This window comes from Mus pahari, chromosome X (genome assembly GCF_900095145.1).
Source record: "Mus pahari chromosome X, PAHARI_EIJ_v1.1, whole genome shotgun sequence".
Taxonomy (NCBI): Eukaryota; Metazoa; Chordata; class Mammalia; order Rodentia; family Muridae; genus Mus; species Mus pahari.
The window spans coordinates 87,240,538-87,260,422 of NC_034613.1; the positions used below are offsets into that span (position 1 = coordinate 87,240,538).

Consider the following 19,885-nt stretch of genomic DNA (forward strand, 5'->3'; position numbering starts at 1 on the left):
ATGGACTTAGTACACAGATCTTCAATCTCCAGCTTTTGTGACCTTTCCTGCTTTCATTGTGAATCCTGTGGTGATGTTGCAGCAAGGGAGGTCAAACATTCCAGAAAACACTCCATTGCTTAGACCCAGGACCTCAGCAACCAAACCAAAAGGAGAGCTCCAAGCTGGCATTGATGGAAAATATACAGCTTAAGAAAGGACTTCCTCGGCCGGGCATGGTGGTGCACACCTTTAATCACAGCACTCCGGAGGCAGAGTCAGGTGGATTTCTGAGTTCGAGGCCAGCCTGGTCTACAGAGTGAGTTCCAGGACAGCCAGGGCTAGACAGAGAAACCCTGTCTCAAAACAAAACAAAACAAAACAAAACAAAGAAAGAAAGAAAGAAAGAAAGAAAGAAAGAAAGAAAGAAAGAAAGAAAGAAAGAAAGAGACTTCCTCTAACAGTCATAAAACCTATAACCTGAGTCAACTGCGTCATAATGGACAATAACTCTGAGACACATGTAAAATGTGCAACTATGGAAGGTCATGGGCAGGCAGTTACTAATTCAGCCACAGGAGCCAGGTAGGCAGGCCTTCACTTTCAAAAGCAGCACCACAACGGTCCCATTGTTTTTCCATAGCAGCTGCTTCCTGTGGCTCATCCCTCAATTAAGACCAATTAGATGAGGGATCGTGCTTTCCACCGCATACAAACTACAGGCTTGTTTAGTTTTGATCTACATGTGCCAACCAGAGGAGCGGGATCTTGTAATTTGGCTACCTACTTAAATCAACATGTTGTTCTCAGTCCTCTCCTACCCCCACTACCATCCTTATATGGTTCCTTCCTAGAATTTAAGGTTTAGATCTAAGAAAAATAACAAAAGAAGAGGTCCAAGCTGGATTCCTCAGGGACCCAAGAAGCAAATTATATCTGCATGTGGGTCCATGGGAGTTGCTCTGGGCTTGGCTTCAAGTAGTGCTAATTTAAGATGGAACTGGTCTTGATAATCCCTCATATACCAATGGACTAATTCACTTTGCTGTCTCCCTAAGGCTAATGGAAAAAAATAGAAATATTCGGGGCCATTAGCTTAACAATGATAGCTAAATAGTGGTTAGGAACCTTAACTGACAGAAAGATAATACTTCTAGAATGACCAAAATTAAATGTGTGGGGAAAACTTGTTAAACCCGTAACAGTTGGTATTATTAGAACTAAATGCATCAAGAAATACAAATTACAATTATTGAAAATAACATTTTAAAATAATTTTGATACTTGTATGTTATTTTAATTTGTACCACTAGCAGGGAAACTTCTTATAGGGAAATACGAATTTCCTCATTTGAGGGGAGCTGCAGATACAGTTATTTGATATTATTGGGGGGGTCTAAACTACACCTTTATAAAGAAAGTAATTTAGCCAGCTTGTTGGCCCACACCTTTAAACCAAGCCCGTGGGAAGTAGGTGGATCTCAGTGAGTACCAAGCCAGTGAGGGATACAAAGAGAAACCCTATTTCAAAAAAAAAAGGAGGGAGAGAAAACAGTAATTTAGCTGTAGTTATCAAAGTACAAACTGCACACACTCTGAGTCAGCAATTCCTTCTCTCTATCCCACAGAACTACTTAGACACAGGATTAAGAGTAAATGCAGTATTTATAACAGTGAATGATTAGAGGCAAGTTTCCATCAATAGGTGAATTGTTAAACTGTAGTAAAACTATACTATTGAATGCTATCCCATTATTTTTCTTTTCATTTTCTAAATGAGGTAAATGTCTACATATTAATGCAAAAAGAAATATGTAATACATTGTATAATATATTAATTTACATAGTAGTAAAACAATGTTGTATTTTTTAAACAGGGTGTGTGTGTGTGTGTGTGTGTGTGTGTGTGTGTGTGTGTGTGAATGTTCCTGCATGTACATGAATGAAGTCAGAGAGAGAGAGGGAAGGGAACTCTAGGATCCACCAGGTAAAAGTCAGTTTTAGAGAATGCAAATAGGCACAAGTAAAGAAAAATCTTTTACAATTCTACGAATGTATTCCTTTGTTAAGAGCGATGGTTTCCTTATAATTTTTTTTAAAAAGATTTATTTATACTGCATTTCTGTTCGCCATTGTGAGTATATTGCACCATGTGAATGCAGTGACAATGGAGGCCAGAAGAGGATCCCTGAGACTGGGGTTACAGATGGTTGTAAGCTGACAGTGGGTGCTGGAATTAAACCAGGGACCTCTGGAAGAGCAACCATGCTCTTACTACTGAGCCATCTCTCCAGCCTAAAGATTTATTTTCTTTCATGCGAAAACTTTGCCTATCTATGCCTGATGTCCATGGAGGTCAGAAAAGGGCATCAGATGCACTGGAGATGCCATCTCTTTATCTATTCCTCTTCTGATTTTTTATCTATGTCTAACTGACAGTTCCTGTTAACAATCTTAACCTTTTACCTTCAGTTTTTCCAGGTAAAGGAATTTTTGTTTTGTTTTGCTTTGTTTTCGAGACAAAGTTTCTCTGTGTAGCCCTGGCTGTCCTGGAACTCTAGACCAGGCTGGCCTCGAACTCGGAAATCTGCCTGCCTCTGCCTCCCAAGTGCTGGGATTAAAGGCGTGTGCCACCACTGCCCAGCCAGGTAAAGGAATTTATGATCTACATACAAGCACATGAAAACACTGGAGAAGAGCAAAGTATCATGGCATACACCAGTAAATGGGAGCACTCAATAGGCTAAGCCAGAGAATACTCAACAGTCTGGGCTACATAATGAGTTTGAGGTTAGCTGGGGTTAGAGTAAGACCTTCAAAAACAAATAAATAAATCCGGCTACCATATAAACCACTTATTTAAAAGAGCCCCCAAAGGGTTAAAAGAATCCTTTTGTGATATTGATAATTACTCCTATTTGTATGTTTTATGTAAGTATCCAGAAAAAAACACCAGACAAAAATACATAGATAGACCACACACACACACACACACACACACACACAGAGGGAAGAAGGAAAGAAAAATAAATCTAAAAATAAAATTGAGAAGGCAAACTGTTGTATAGACAAGGAAAAGAAGAAAAGATAAATGGTGGGTGATCAGAAAGGGAGAAGCAGAAAACCACAAACTAAATTAAAGTATTTATAAGTTTATAAGTCAAAAGTAATCTTGAGGTTGGGCATGGTGACTTATTCCTACAATTCCAACATTCAGAAGACTAAAGCAAGAGGATCACCCATGAGTTTGAGGCTAGCCTAGGTAAATAGTTTTAGAGTTCTAAGTCATTTTGAGGTACAGGGTGAGACCCTGCCTAAAAAAATAAAATTAAAAAAAAAAAAGCCAGGCATAGTAGCACAGCATTTGATAGTAGAATCAGAAGATCAGGAGATACTCAACTACCTAGCAAACTCAAGAGCAGTCTAAACTACCTGACCCATCTCAAAAAAAGTTTAATTACTATGCTGTATAATTGGAGTAAGAAGCCCCTAACCTTTAGACTACAATTAAAGTAGTACTCAGTTTCAAACCCCTAGCTTAGACTCATGTGAAGACTTTGGAGAAACTTCAGAATTATAAAGAAAAAAGGGTTAAAAAAAAACAAATAAGGGGGAATTCAAATGTTTATTGTGCCTAAGAGAGTATCAGGAGTGCCTCAACAGCACTCAAGGACATGAAGAAATACCCATTTCAGTGAGCAGCTGGTCGAATTTCCACAGCAGGTGATTTGGTTGAAATTATTACAGCAAGTATTTCAACACAGAAGTGTCTCACCTAGGCGATGTACCATACAAAAACTCATGTGAAGCCTGGTGTTCACCTCTCCCACCTTTACTAGCTAAACCCTCATCTCCAATAGGTCAAAGGGTAGGTAAGGCATCTTTGGAATCTTTTAGGTCTAGTTTTGTATAAAATTTGTTAGCCTCTGCCTCCTAGATAAGGTTCAATCTCTCTGGGCTAAGGGGTAAAAAAAGGGGATTCATTAGTAGCAAGCACTCAAATATGTGTATAAACTTGAATTCCTTGTTTAAAAACAAAAACAAAAAACTATGCCTTGCCTCAGTATAAATAGGTAAGAGGACTTGGGTTTAAAGTTCTTATAGGACCTGAAGGCTGTATGGTTTGTTTGTTTGTTTGTTTGTTTTTGTTGTTTTGGGGGGTGGTTGCTTTGTTTGTTTGGTTTGGTTTTTCTAAAAAGAGTTTCTCTGTGTAGCCCTGGCTGTCCTGGAACTCACTCTGTAGACCAGCTTGGCCTCAAACTCAGAAATCTGCCTGCCTCTACTTCCCAAGTGCTGGGATTAAAGGCGTGCGCCACCACTGCCCAGCAAGGCTGTGTTTTAAGTGGCCAATTTTCCTCCAAAAAGAGGAAATTGAACTTGGTGGATATTAAAGTTAATAAATAAAAGGAAATCACCCATACATTCATAACACCCAGAAGGCAGAGACAGGCCAATCACAAGTTTGAAGCTTCCCTGAGCAAGTTCCAGGCCAGCATGGGCTCCGAACCAAAATCTTGTCTCAAACAAAAGAATAAGGGAGAAGGGGGAATAACTAGATATGCCTTCCCCTCTTCTTTATCTCTCATTTTTGTCTTGTATAGAAAGCTCTTGAATTTCTGTGAGAAATACAATGTACTCACTCATCTCACTTGTACCCTGACTACCGTACCCTACCCCTAAGGGAGCTGAATACTGTCTATCTAAAATAAGAATGATACTTTATTTTATAACCAATTTTTCTAGTTATTCTCCAGTTCCTTCTGTAATACTGATGCACACAAAGGCTGGATCTCTTGATCACTCCTTTCCTTTATCTCACAGAAATCCCTAGTCTTCTTACCCTCTCAGATATCTTCACTCCCCTCATTCTCTAATGATCAAAAACCCTTTAACTCCTTTAATTCAGCTGGCTCTTCTATTTAAAACCAAATATTACTCTTAAGTATCTGTAATGTCCTCATCTTTTAAACATTTTCTATGCCATTGTTTTCATTTTTCTATACCATTGTTCCATTTTAAATTAAAAGTAGGTTTTCTAGGAGGATGAGGTCTCATATTGATCAGGTTGACTTCAAATTAATCATGTAATGAAAGCTGGCCTTGAACTCCTGATCCTCCTGGGGTTACAAACAGTGCTATCATGTCCAGCTCTAAAACTATCTTTAATTTACCAAATGACAAGATTCCTACCCCTCTCATTCCAACCCTTCAAGGAACCTACCCTGTACATGACCATATTAGTCAGATGAAAACACCCATCAGAAGTTCTCAGGATTTCACCCACCTTTCTGTCTGCATCAAATCTTTTTGAAAAACAATACAATGAAGCATCATTAAATGAGGTAAAAGGGCAATGAAAAATTGTTGATGATATGTGGATGTATCAAAGGATGGGTCTATATGTATATGTTTATGTACACATTGTATATGTATATATAAACAAAGGTAATATAAATACATTCACGTCAAATTAACAAAACTCCACAAACATAAGTATCAAATCTGCTAAATCTGACCTAAACCACAGGTATTATATAGCTACTTCCTGGAAGGAGATGCATTATCTATGTGACAAAGGCAGTTGCAAGTTACAGGAAACCATAGGTAAACTACTATAAGCAGTCTAGGTTCTGCTTTTCTGTAATGTAATATAAATGCAAAGCTTACTCATCACCCCAGGACAATGGTCATGTTAGATGAGTTCTACACAATACCCAGCATGTACTCAGCACTAGGAAATAATAAATTTACAACTTAAGGAGAAAAACGGAGGCTTGCTTCACAGTGGTTTAATATGAACAGAGTTGAATATGACATTGTCTGACAGAAGAATGAACAATTTGCTGAATAAAAGCCCCAAGTCAGGATATATACACAGAAGAAATGGGGCCTCAGAGTCTCAGCACTTGTGCACAACGAAAGAAGAAATCTTTTTTTAAAAAAATCTGTAACAGAGGATACAAATCAAAAGGCAGCAAGGACACCGACACTGGCGAGGTGGGAAAGGGGCTACTCAGCTACCAGCATGGGCTCAGCAGCTAGAGAGCTAATCTATCTCAAGGATCTTCAACACTGAGGTGGGTTCCAAGTCCCCTGTCAAAATCTAATCCTGATCTTTCTGACCAGGGTCACACCAGACTCAGCAATCCTTTTCCCCAAGGACCTATAGAAAAAACACAAATCCTTCCATGACAGGGAGTCTAAGCCAAGAGTCCCAACTTGCAACTGGTAGCAGAGTTAACTTGTTCTCATCCCACCACTTGGACAGACAGCAGGTCCCAGCAAACAAGCCACCACCTCCCAAACAACAGCGTAGGACACTTGCCAGCCTCAAGAAGCTACTTTAGCCTCTAAGATTTGGGAAATCTACGCCTAGATGCTAGCCTATTTCAATTTCTGGGGACAACACTGGAGTTCCACAGGAAACAAGTACAGGCAGTTCAATAACCCTGTGACCAAGCTGGGGAAGGCAGCAGACAACTCTTGCTCCTGAGCCCCATTCAACAGCTCAAAAGTGCTTAGGAGAAATGAGAAAGTGTGGTGTGTGTATGTGTGCTTCTGCCCTTGGGGCAGCACTAAATGACATGGGAAAGGAGGAATGGAAGGAGGAAAGTGATGTTGCTCTTCCTTATCATCAAGGGGAACCTAAAACATGACCCCCTCCCACCATTCAGAAAGTCACCTGGCAGTGATAAGTTGCTCTTATCCCTCAAAACCCACAAAGCTAACCCACAAAGCAACAGGGCTTGAGGAGAGAGAACGGCTGGCCCATACTGACTCATTAGCTAGTGAGCAATATAGACAGCCAGAGTAGGGAGCCATAAAAGGATAGGAGCACCCTCGTACCCTATGGCTTTTTTGACTTTGCAGTAACCATGACGATGGGCCCAGAAAACCCATACATCCTGCTCTATACATTGAACTGCTTAAACTCTAGGATTGCTGCCATGAAAAGCAACAAGGGAGAGGAAAAACAAACAAAAAACTGCTGAGAAAACTTGGAGTAGGCCTAGAAAAAAATAAGTTTTGGGTTTCTACCACCTTTCCCAAAATGAAAATTTTTCATGCAGGTAGGAAAAGCAGGGATTCTCCCTATTCAGTGTTCCTGGTTAAACCTAAGAATAAGAAAAAGGCCCTACACTTGCAGCATCAGTAATATATCCTAGTGCCTCACCAGCACAACCCCCCTCCCCCCCAAGTTAGCCTTCTGGTATAGTTAAAATGCCCAAGAAATTGCCTTCCAGTCCAATCCCTCCCCCACCCCAACCCCAAGCAAAGAACATCTGCCTGTGGTTTCCCACCTCTCTTCAGAGAAGAGATACTAGCTGAGCACCCACACGGTGTAGTCTGGTACCAAGGGGCACAATGCAAGACGGTCTATCAAGCCAGGGGATGGGTAGCCAACTTCAGATCAAAAAGAGAGAGAGGCTTAGTGTAAAAACCAATGTCATTTCAGCAGGAAAAGTAGAGGGCAAGTGGTGAGAGGGACTCCTACTGGCGCACCTTCCCAGGGACGTAGTTCCTATCAATTGCCTCCTCCTGCAGGAACATGTGTAGACAGCGTTCATTCTGAGCCAGTGGGTGCCCAGCAATTCTATAAAGAGACCAGAGTTGTTATCAGTAGTATCTGGGATCAGAGAGATTTGGCAGGGGACTAGGAATGTGAAGAGGGGAGAAAGGTTTGAGCCTCTAGAGGCTAACAGTAGGGTATGGCCTAAACTGTAAGAAAGAAGGGAAATGGAACAGAACAAGGTAGGGAAAGTCCTAGTTAAAAGGGTTAACATGCATTATACTCTCAGATCTTGACATACAGGATCTGAATTTATTCACAGGAATGGAGTTTTACCAACCCCAGTTTGCCCACTATATCATATTACCTATTACAAAAGGACAGAGTAGACAAAAATATATGAAAAGATCATGATGGGCTGGGAGTATAATAGTTTAGAGGTAGAGTGCTTGCCTAGCACATGCAAGGCTGTGGAGTCAATCCCCGGCAAAAAGGGAAAGAGCAAAGTATGGAATGAAGGAGGACGGGGAGGAGAGAGAAAAATGGGGAAGGGAGGGTGGTAAAGAAACATTTCATAATGGCAAAAGCAGTATACAAAGCAGCCAAGAATTTGGCTTACTTGTTAATAAACTGTTCAAGGCCTTGCCTCCTTTCTTCAATGAAAGACTCCTCAAAGATCCCTTCATCTCCTCGGAAAGGGAGCTGCCGCTTCAAGGCTTTCCCAGGCAGGGGTGGTACTACGATCTGCAGTCAAATAGCAGCCCAGTTGGAGAGGGCAAGAAAGAAGAAAGCAAATGAGATGGTAAAATGTGTTCTCCCTCTCCCTCCATCCCTCCTTCCTTCTTTCCCTCCCTCTTTCCCTCTTTCCCTCCCTCCCTTTCCATGGCTGCAGGGTAGTCTCAAACTGTCTAAGTAACCAAGGATGACCTTGAACTTCTGATGCTTCTGCCTTCACCTGCTAAGTAAACGGTATTTCTCAGTTCTTTTCTGCTTGGGATCTACAATGCCCCAGGTCCAGCTAAGACCTTAGAACAGTAAGAATGGCTCATATGGATCCAACTTGATTTCTGTGGAAGGACAGAGTTACTATCTCAAGAGAAAGGAAATAAACAAGTACTCTTCACTTTCTTTAATAATCCTGTACCATCCAAGCATTTAGCTTTTCTTGACACATTTTTGTACTTATAGATGCTTACTAACTTTACAAACAAACAAACAAAAAACAAAATAATAGTTGAAAATATTGTTCATGGGGCTGAGGATAGGACTCATCTGGTAAAAAGCATTGGCTGCACATGCATGAGAACCTGAATGTGGACTCCAGGACACAAACAAAAGTCCAGCTAGGAGTGGAAGGCAAAGATGGGAGAATCACTAGAGATCATTGGCCTAGCTCCAGGTTCAGTGAGAAACCCTGTCTAAAAGGTATGAGGCAGAGAGATAGAGCAGGCCACATAACCTGCTCTTCTGACCTGTGTGTGACATCCTCACACCATGTAACTAACACACACACACACACACAATTTTATAAATAAGTCCTAAACTTATCTCTTTCAGGTTTCAAAGGGTATCCCCCCAGAACCAATATATTGGGAATGAGTCCATAAGAATGTGTTCACCCTTATTACCCAATTCAAGACTTTTACAGGTTGTGTGTGATCTTACACCCAAGCCTATATAGATCTCCTCCTCCAATGGTGCTAATTAGGAGATGAGCTGTACCTTACTATCTCGCTCCAGCTCATTTTTCAGCCACTCAAAGTCACTATAGCGTCGCCGTACACAGGATTCTTTCAGCTTGAAGATGGGTAGGTTTGTCTACAGGAAAGGAAGAATGAAAAGAAGCCAAGTGCTGTGGCATGTAATTTTAACACTTAGGAGGCTGAGGCAGGAAGATCAGCAGTCAGTATAGGGCCAACCTAAGCCATATAGGGAATTCCAGATCAGCTTGGCCTGTATGGTGAGACCCTATCTCAAAAGTAAAACAAACAAACAAACTGAAAACAGGCAAGAAGTTCTGTTCAACCTGTGAGAATCACCTGTCAGAACCACTGGAAAGTCCCAATGAAGCAGTAGTTCCTATGGGACTGAGGATATGTCTCAGTGGGAGGGGACTTCACTATTCTGTATAAACACCTGGGTTTGACTCCCAACAAAAAAGAAAACTTGGTCCTATAGACTATATAGCTAAAACTCTTCCAAAACACTACCAGGTGAATATTAACCCTCACCATAGCCAATCACATCACAACTGGGGATCAGAAGTCCCTTGCTGGGGCTGCTCAGTAGTAGAGCACTTACCTAGCATGCTCAAGGCTCTTGGTTCTACCCCACAAATGCACAAATACAATCTTTTGCTACTTACAATTTATCTTACAGAGAAGACTCTCAGTCATGTTATAATGTACATTACACTGGTAAATCACGAATTATTTGGGCTCAGATGGGTTTCCCACCCCCACTTCAGACTTATGCATGTTTGTCTCAAAGTGTCCTCCAAGACCCCCTGTTTAGGGTTGTGCTCCCCCTCCCTACCTCTGTGATATGGAAGAAAAAGAGTAACAAAACCCCCAACAGTAAAAACAGTCATTGAGAACTAGAAGGTAAATTATTTCCAACAGATGTTTATCCTCATATAATAATGCCTGCAGTGGGAAAGAAAAGCTAAAGTTCAGTCATGGGAAGAAAGCTCAATCAGGAACTCCAGCTAACTGCCTACCTTCCCTAGCTGTTTTCTACTGCATGTTATAGATACCTGACTTAAGGTTACCTTTCTGTTGCTATTTGTTCTTTTACTTGGAAGCCTCCTCTGAAAGAACATTCTGCTCTGTCTGGTACTGTCTGGGGAACTCCAGCTGGCTTCCTGAAAGGCGCTTCCCCAGTCAATTTCTGCTAGATACGTTGAGTGTCTGACCTGACAGTGTTTTGCTATCTGTCCCTTGCTATTTATTATTTTACTCTGGCTTGCCATATACTGAAACTTACTCATTCAAAATCAATAGTATGGTTATTGCAGATCATTCTCTAGACCTCTAAGACATTCTACCTTTGTCTTCCTATTCCAATCTTTTCTTTTCTATTCTATACATCCTAGTTCGATTCAAACTTCATTCAGAATATCTTTCCTGATAATAGCAGCTAGGTACATTGTGGTCTACCTCCCCTGATACCTTCTGCATTTATATTTTTCTTGAGACCTTGTCTCTGTCCTAAGCTGGCTTCAAACTCCCTATGTAGCTGAGGATAACTTTGAACTTGTCTTCTTGCCTCCTTATTAAATTACAGTAGTGTATCATCACACCCAGTTCATGAAGTACTAGAAGTCAAACCCCAGAGCATTATACACGCTAGCAAATACAGCCACATTCCCATTTATAAGGGTTTTGTTATGTAGCAGAGGATGACCTTGAACTTCTGATCCTTTCACCTCTACAGGTTATGAAGTGTCACATCACTAGGTTTTCTTCATGCTGTTTTATGCATACTGTTTGTTGTCTATGTGACTAAATTATGATCTTAAGATCAACCACCTGACTATGTGAGGTGGTGTATCCCTTTCATCCCAGAACATGAGAGGCAGAAGTGGGCAGATCTCTGTGAGTTTGAGGCCAAGCCACTACAGAGTTCTAGACCAGCCAGAACAATATAGTTGACACACTACTGTCTTTAAAAAATTAACAACCATGATACATTTTGCTTCTCCCAAAATATAAGTTATCAATACTCAATTACTAAATAGAAACCCTAAATATCTAGTTACCCTTTTCCTAAAAAATGCAGAATGAACAGCCACTATATAAGTTGGTTTTCTGTAACATACTCATTCCTACATCTTAATCACTAAGAAGACGACTCTTCAGGCTCTGGTGGAAAGAGGTCATTATAACAAATTAAAAGCCAAATCTTCATTCCTGTCTACAAATTCTAAATGAAAATGGTCAAATACATCTATTAATCTAGACTATCTTTCTTCCCAGCCAATTCAGAGCAATGGGTAAGTTAAAAAAAAAAAGGAACTACCTCTTTCTTCTCTACACAACTGCCTCTTGGCAAGAAAGGAGCATCTTGGAGTGCTGGTAGAGCCTCACATATATACTATACTTATAAGGTATAGTATATACTATACTATAGCTTACTATATCAACTCTTACAGTCCCCAAGTCTTGAAATCTCCTCCTCAGCCAAATAACAGACCACTGTCATGAGCTCCAACTTTACCCAAAATCTTCAAGGTCCAAGAAATATCAATGGTTGAAAAAATTCTGATATAAATAACATTTTGTCATCTAAACAATTCTTAAAATAGAGAGGGAGAATCAGGCTTTCTTTAGGCTGTGGCCCACTGTATGTCCACAACACTGTAGTGGATGGTCCCATACCAGAAGTATATGAACAAAACAAATTGGACTGGATGATTTTGCTTTGTTTATAAAGAAGACTCAAAGTTGAAGAGATAGGGAGGTAGAGATGGTTCAGGAAGGAATTAGGGGGGAATGTACGCATGAATATGGTCATGATACATTATATGAAATTCTCATAGAACAAAAGGATTTTTAAAAACGAATAAACAAGTGACTAAACACAATGGCAAAGACCTGTAATGCCAGTACTTGAGAAGTAGAAATCGGAGGATCAGTAGCTGAAAGTCACCCTCGGCTACATAGTGAGTTTTAGGACAACCTAGGCTACTAGCAACTTAGAAAAGAACAAAAGAAAAGAAAAAAATAAGAAACTAGAGGCTGATCAGAAGAATGGGCAAGTAACGGTGACAACTAACTTTGATTCCTACGAAGTTTTTGATTTAAAAAAGAAACTGGAAACTTTCTTGAAAGGAAAGCCTCTGGTAATGCCATTTTGAGACTGTTCTTACAGTATACTAACTGAATTCTATACTATGTGCATGTATTAACTGTTATTAACTGTTTAAAATTCATCCATTATAGGAAAATTTATCAGACTCCCCTAAGAGGAAAAAAGACATTTAGGATCATAGGATTATAGATTTGCACTAGTATTTACTAAAGATATTGTGTTCCCTAAACAGTAGAAACATTACTAGTGAAAATAAAATGAAAGGAGGAAGAAAACACAAAATTCAAGTCCACATTGTAATGTCCATATGTACAATGACGTGAGGCCACCATTGCACCTCTCCAGACTCCACAGGCAGGCAGGATCCATTCCTGAATAAAATTAAAGAGAATAGCTTCATCAATATTTATTAAAAGGAGCTAAAGGGGTAGGATCAATGAAGAGTATGTGCTCAGCATGCATGAAGCCTGAATTAAATTTCCAGAACCAGAAAAATAAATACAAATGACAAATAATTTTAGTATCTTTCTAAACACTAGAGTTCAATAAAACAGTCAAAGCCTCCAATCAACTCAAACCTACAAAATAAAGAAGCACCATGAACTCTATCAACATCATATAACTGGAACTGTGGAAGGGACTCATGAAAATGCTGAGTATACAGGGGTGATGCACACCTTTAGTCCCAGCACTTGGAAATCAGGTGCAGGTGGATCTGAGTTCCAGGAAAGCCTAATCTACAGAGTGAGTTCCAGAACAGCCAGAGCTATACAGAGAAATCAAAGCAAAACAAAGTCTCAGTGTACATTTTACATACTACGTTTTGCAACTAAAGTTTAACAAAGTCGTGGAAAGAACATGGACTTTGGAGTCAGAGAGTTGGTTTCAAATCCAGACGTCTTATACATTACACGTACTTGGGGAAATTACAGAAACTGCATGCTTTCCTGATTTCTGTTTTTTAAAAGGTACACAAAAACTAAAACCTAGACGGGCAAAGTGACATATGCCTTTAATCCTAGCACGTGGTAGGCAGAGGCTGGTGGATCTCTGAATTTGAGGCCAACCTAATCTACAAAGCAAGTTCCAGGATAGCCAGAGCTACACAGAGAAACTTGGTATCAAAAAAAGAAAAGAAAAAAGAAAAAGAAACTAAAACCTAGTTTGGTGCTTGGCCCATAGTAGGGATTAGTTGGATGGTCTCTGTTGTTATCATAATTCCTAGAGAACTATTTTCTTACTAATTCCTAAGGTGCTTATGCACCTAGACAAAGTGAACAGAACCCTAAAGGCCCTCTTTTCACTGAACATGTTACACTTAGGTTCCCTTGAGTAATCAAGACTTCCTCCATGATCACCTCTCTTCTATCAGTTTAAAGAATGTGAATCCTATCCTTCTCCAAAGAGAACATTTCAAATAGTCTAGCATGGATCCATAAAAAAATTGTGCCTCATGCTGTGATCACTTTCTGCCCCCTCTCAAATTTAGAGGGTGCCATTGCCCCGTAAGATTGTCAGGCACAGGTAGAACAAACATTCTTATTCAATTCATCTAAAAAATAAATGAGAACTTCATATGACTCATAGATCTTCAATGCTATTCAAAAGGGATGCTGTTCTAAAAGAATATCCCGGATCTCTAACCTGAGAAGAAAACACAAGGAAAAGAAAAAAGATGGTTCTTAAAGGGGCTGGAGAGATGGCTTAGCGGTTATGAGCACTGACTGTTCTTCCAGAGGTCCTGAGTTCAAATCCCAGCAACCACATGGTGGNTCACAACCATCCCTAATGAGATGACCTCTTCCGGTGTGTCTGAAGACAGCTACAGTGTACTTACATATGAACAATAAAAAATCTTTTTAAAAATGGTTCTTAAATTTTCTAATCTGTACCATTTCAACTGGGCAAAAAAAAAATACCTGTGAACCATGTACTCTATCTTGCACTATGGACTAAGCACTGTGGACTGAGAAAATAAAGTCCCCTGGGGTGCAGACTAGAAGAAGCCATTCCTGGAGCCCTTCTGAAATGTCATGTATAAAAGTAACTACAGATCAGGGGAAGACTAGGCCTTTCCCAAAAACCCTAAGTGAGAGCCAACAAAACCTGAAGTCACCATTGTGGATACTTCACATCTAAAGGCTCAGGAGAGGATGGGAGTAGCAGCTGACAATCCACCAATCCCGGTGCAGGGCCGGGCTTCACGTGAGACATGACATTGTGGTACCTAAGAAACTTAAGCATAAAACAGTTCTTTCTCTCTTGCAGATGTCAATCTTACACAAGTCAGCAAAGCATTGTCTCCAAATTGCTTTTCTACTGCTCCCATAAGCCTGTCTCCCTTTCCTTCACTCACTCTTGCCTTGAACTAAAGGTTCTGCTTAACTCCATCATCCCAGAGAGATCTTATTAGGAAGAAGCTGAGCCCTCCAGCCCCCCCCCCTTTAGAATGGCTTCCCATAACCTAGTTTACAGAACCCAGCGATACATCGCCTTGGCTTTCCTTCCCCCAGCCTTCTTCCACCCTCCCCTGACGTCCTGTCAATCATGTTCCAGTCGACTTGAATTCCTCACTAATCTTTGTCCATCGTCCACACCCTGTCCAGCCATGCCTCACTTCTTCCTCGTGAGTACTTGTTTTCCTTCATCCCCGCCCCAAGTCCCCTCTGGAGTTTTCTGTACCCTCGGGCCACAGCTGAGTCGGCAGCCTCCTCTCCAAACCTTCCAAGCCCTAACCCTCACATGACCCCTCCTAGCCGGCCCCGCCGTCAGTCGTCCCCATGCCCCCTCCCCTCCCGCTCCGTCCTCCCTCAGCTGTCTCCCTCACCCCGTGACTCACCCGCATGCGAACCTCATAGGTGGTGAAGCGCGCGCGGCCCACGCCCACCGTCTGTGGATTAAAGATGTCTATCTCCAGGAAGTTACTGGGCGGCCCGTAAGCGTCAGTTAGGTCTTGGGGCTTCGAGTTAAGGCGCCTAGTGTCAGCCACTGCCGTGTCCGACATCTTTCCGAAGAAGAGCCCGGTACCGGCGAAGGGGGTGGGGGACAGAGGCCTGAGGCAAGAGCGCGCACGGCCCCTCCCGCCTGCAAACTAACCAGCCAACCCCCAGACGGCGGCGACGCGCACGCGCGCACGCATGCGCGCACGCACACAGCGCCCGAGCCTCGGGCCCTTCACTCTGAATAGCTGCCATGCTGACTGGGGCTGGTACTCTACGGTGCGAGCGTCATTCAGACTTCCGGGTGGTACTGGTGGCAACCCCGGAACCTGCATCTCCAATGCTCAACTGCCCCAGTACTTTGAGAAGCACCACACGCATGCTCCAACAATCTGTGTCCCTCAACCCAAGAAATTGGCTCATCCCGTGCATCAATCAAGCAGTGGGCACTGCCCCACAAGCTATTATCCTAAGGTGATAGGCCGAAACCCCGGGTCCTGAAAAAGTCCGGATTTTCCATGAAAATAGAATGGTTTCTGGAAGGTGGGGTTCCAACAATAATAGAAAAACGTAGACTGCAGCCCTACTACTTGTGCCACTGATAGTTTCAATTCAAGCTACACGCAAGAGGGCATTCGGTAAGCAATTATATTGTGGTGCCCAGGAATCAGTAAACACGAATTGGGTAAACAATAAAGATTTCATGTTCTCGCTTTTCAGGAATAGTGGGTGTATCTTCATGTGCCACGTGTTGCGACATAACAACTAATTCCAGGCGTATTCATTTCTTAACAAATTTCAGGATCTTTACTTCATAACTTCTGTCTATATGCTGCAGAACCAGCACTTGGCTATGCTCTGAGCTTGTTTGCAACCTCTCATGAAGGTATGTGTCTACATGAGAACATCTGTAGAAGAACATATTTACATAGGTGTAAAATGTATTTGCACGCCGGGCGTGGTGGCGCACGCCTTTAATCCCAGCACTCGGGAGGCAGAGGCAGGTGGATTTCTGAGTTCGAGGCTAGCCTGGTCTACAATGTGAGTTCCAGGACAGCCAGAGCTATACAGAGAAACCCTGTCTCCAAAAAAAAAAAAATCAAAAAAAAATGTATTCACACATGTTATGTACACACGAAAACAAAGTCTTACGTTTATCCTAACTGTCCAGGAACCTAGCTATGTAGGCCAGGCTTCCCTTGAACTTGTGGCAATGCTCCTGCCAAGCCCTCAGGGTTTCAGTGTCACCATGGCCAGCTAGGAATTTTTGTGTGTGTGTGGTTGTTGCGTAGTTCTGAGACACTGTCTCATGAATCCCAGACTGCTTTCACACTTGCTTTATAGCAGAGAATGACCTTGAAATCTGAAACCTTCGGCCTGTCTCTCCCAGATGCTGTTTTATGCAGTGCTATGGATCAAATCCAGGCTCTACAAAATCAGCTGTACCTCTAGTCCTTAAACATACATTTTTAAAAACTGATTTATACCTATCCCTTCATTTCGTATATTATTTATTATCATTTTAACTTTTAAATGAGTATTTTTTGATGTGTCTGCATATTTTGCCTGCAGGTGTGTCCATGCACCAAGTGCATGAAGTGCCTTAGGAGGCCAGAAGAGGATGTCAGACTGGAACTGGAGTTACAGATGGTTGTGTGAACCATTTGGGTGCTGGGACTTGAAGGTGGGTCTTCTACAAGACAGCCAGTGCTCCTAACCACTGAGCCATCTCTCCAGCCCTGCATGTCCCATATTAAGGGGTAAACAGGTGGCAATTTTAGGTCCTCTTTCCCCCTCCCATCACCTAACCTCCTCTTCTACAAAAATAACCTCATATTACTGATGACTGGAGTCTTTCAACAAAGCACTAGGACTTATAATAATTAATTAAATTTATTTAATTTAATATAACTGATATCAACAAACTACTTCCATGCCAAGCACTGTGCTAAATACTAAAAGACCTAGAGTTATGAAAGTTCCTGCTGCCAATGAGCTAAATTTTTTTTTAGATAGTGTTTCTCTATGCAGGCCTGGCTGTCCTGGATCTAACTCTGTATTCCAGGCTGGCCTCGAACTCAGAGCTGTACCAGCCTCTGCCTCCCGAGTGCTGGAATTAAAGGTATGCACCACCACTGTCCAAGAGTTAACTTTCTAAGTAAAGACAAGCCAACAAAAGGAATGTGACAAATATAAACAAAGTAGCATATGCGCGATAGGTAACTGAGCTGGGCATGGTAATGCATGCCTGTGCTCCCAGCAATTGGGAGATGGACTTAAGGGCTTTGGGAGTTTAATACCACCCTCTGCTACACAGCATGTTAGAAACCAGCACAGGCTATAATGGGACCTTGTTTCAACCAAACAAAACAAAAAGTTATATTTTTCAAAAAATTGGGGGAAGACTTCCTAAAGGTGGACATATTTAACACATGGAAAGTTATAATGGGATGTGGGCTGGAGCTATATATAGCTCAGCAGTTAAGAGCACTTATTTTTCTTGCAGAGGACCTGGGTTTGATTCCCAAAACCCACATAGTGGTTAATAACCATCCATAACTCCAGTTCCAGGAGATGCACTGCCTTCTTCTCACCTTCTTGTGCACCAGGCACACATGTGGTACCCATCCATACTTGCAGGCAAAGCATTCATGTACAAAAAAAAATTTTAATCTTTTTTAAAAACCTTTTAAAGGCATAAAGGAGAAATAGTACTGGAAATGGGGAAAGGCAATTTCTGGCACAGGAAATAACATATTTAAACCCATTGCAGGAAGAAACTCTACAGTATTTTTAGGAAATTATCACCAATTCAGATTGTATAATGGAAATGTTTAAGAGATGTAGGATGTCTGGGGATGGGCAGAAGAGAATGAGTCCTCTATATTAAGCAATGTCTCTGATTTTATGATAGATTATAGGCAGCCACTGAAGGATCTTAAGGAAAAAAGAAGTTAGAAAGACATGATCCTATTCGTCTTAGGGAGACTATTTTGCAGGTAACATGAGAAAATATATTAAAGTTGAATGTGACTAATTAGGAAGGAACTGACAATAAGAAAGTGGTGAGGGCTAGAGGCGTGGCTCAGTGGTTAAGAGTGAGCAATGCCTGCTCTTGCAGAGGACATGGGTTCAGTTCCCAGCATCCCCACTGGTCAGCTCACAAGTTTGGGGAACTTCAGCCCCAGAAGTTCTGAGGTCCTGTGGCCTCTGAGGGTACCTGCTCCTGCAAATGAGTGGCACATACATGCACACATAAATAAAAGCTAAGGGGGAAAAGGTATAGGAGAATGAAATAGCATTTGTATTAGATAGAGATCCAGTATAGGGCTTAATTAAATGTGTGAGCCATGACTTGAGACTGACTAGATTTAAAACCCTGCTCCCTATCTCTGTAATCTTGAATAAATTGTACAAAGTTTTCCTCATCTGTAAAATGGAAATAAAACAAAGTCTGGCAGTGGTGGTGCACACCTTTTAGCCCAGCACTCAGGAGGCAGAGACAGACGGATCTCTGAGTTCGAGGCCAACCTGGTCTACAGAACAAGTTTCAGGACAGCCGGGGCTACACAGAGAAACTCTGTCTCAAAAAGAAAAAAAAAAACCTAAAAGCTACCTTTGCAGCTGTTGTGAAAGTTAAATGAAAGAAAATATTATATTGCACAAAGTGGTTGTTAGTAACTTGTTAATATTTGAAGAGGGGGGAATTGAAAATGACCCCTGGTTTTCTGACCAGGCCTCATCAATCAACACTGGAATTACAGAAACGAGTACATTGAGGAGGAGAGAAAATGAGTTCGGTTCAAATAAATCAAAGTTGTTTAGAAGACATGCAGGTGTTGATGTCCAGCTGGCAGCTGGAAACTCCTGGCCTGATGCTTGAGGGCATGATGGGGGTTAGAGATAGACAAGTTCGTCGAGTATAGTGTAGAAAGAAATATGTGGAAAAGAAAGGACGGATTTAAAAGCTAGTGAGGTGATACCATTTGGATGGGAGTGTGGATCCCTGTGATCCTTCTGGGGGAAAAAATGGCCTTTTGTTTTGTTTTGTAAACGACTTTAAGAAAATGTATTTAAAAAGGAGTGGTCCCATGTGCAGTTTGGGAGAATAGGTTTGGTTTGGTTTTTTGTTTGGTTGGTTTGGTTTGGGTTTGGGTTTGTTTGATTTGGCTTGGTTTTTTGAAAACAGATTTCTCTGTATTACCCTAGCTGTCCTGTAACTCACTGTGTAGACCAGGCTGGCCTAGAACATAGAGAATCACATGCCTCTCCCTCCTGGGTGTGGGGTCTAAAGGTCGCCACCAACGGCCAACTAAGAATAGGTTTCAGAGACAGCGACTAATGTAGCCCAAGTTAACTTCAAACTACTGATCTTACTCCCTCTACCTCCAACATGCTGGGATTTTAGAAATGAGCTACCATACTTAGATTAAAAAAATTTTTTTAAAGTAAAAAAAAAAAAGTATTAGCCAGGCATGGTGATGTACTCCTATACTCTGAATATTCAGAAAGCCAAGTCAGGAAGATTATCAAAAGTTACTGGGAGCCGGGCGTGGTGGCGCACACCTTTGATCCCAGCACTCGGGAGGCAGAGGCAGGCGGATTTCTGAGTTCGAGGCCAGCCTGGTCTACAGAGTGAGTTCCA

General features: G+C 41.6%; 1 protein-coding gene across 2 annotated transcripts in view; it reads right to left on the reverse strand.

The window, feature by feature from the left end:
* Snx12 (sorting nexin 12) overlaps positions 1-15,442 on the reverse strand; it is a 115,989-nt gene extending 100,547 nt beyond the window's left edge. The window contains exons 1-5 of one of the 2 annotated variants that reach the window (XM_021188069.1): positions 15,141-15,442; positions 9,212-9,307; positions 8,109-8,233; positions 7,483-7,573; positions 5,754-6,142 (exon numbers count right to left, since the gene is read on the reverse strand). In XM_021188069.1, coding sequence (XP_021043728.1) covers positions 6,119-6,142; positions 7,483-7,573; positions 8,109-8,233; positions 9,212-9,307; positions 15,141-15,305 — 501 coding nt within the window. In that variant the 5' untranslated portion in view covers positions 15,306-15,442 and the 3' untranslated portion in view covers positions 5,754-6,118. Of the gene's footprint in view, positions 1-5,753; positions 6,143-7,482; positions 7,574-8,108; positions 8,234-9,211; positions 9,308-15,140 lie in introns of those variants that run through there. The other variant, XM_021188068.1, reaches the window with a different exon arrangement.
* Between the last annotated feature and the right edge of the window lie 4,443 nt (positions 15,443-19,885).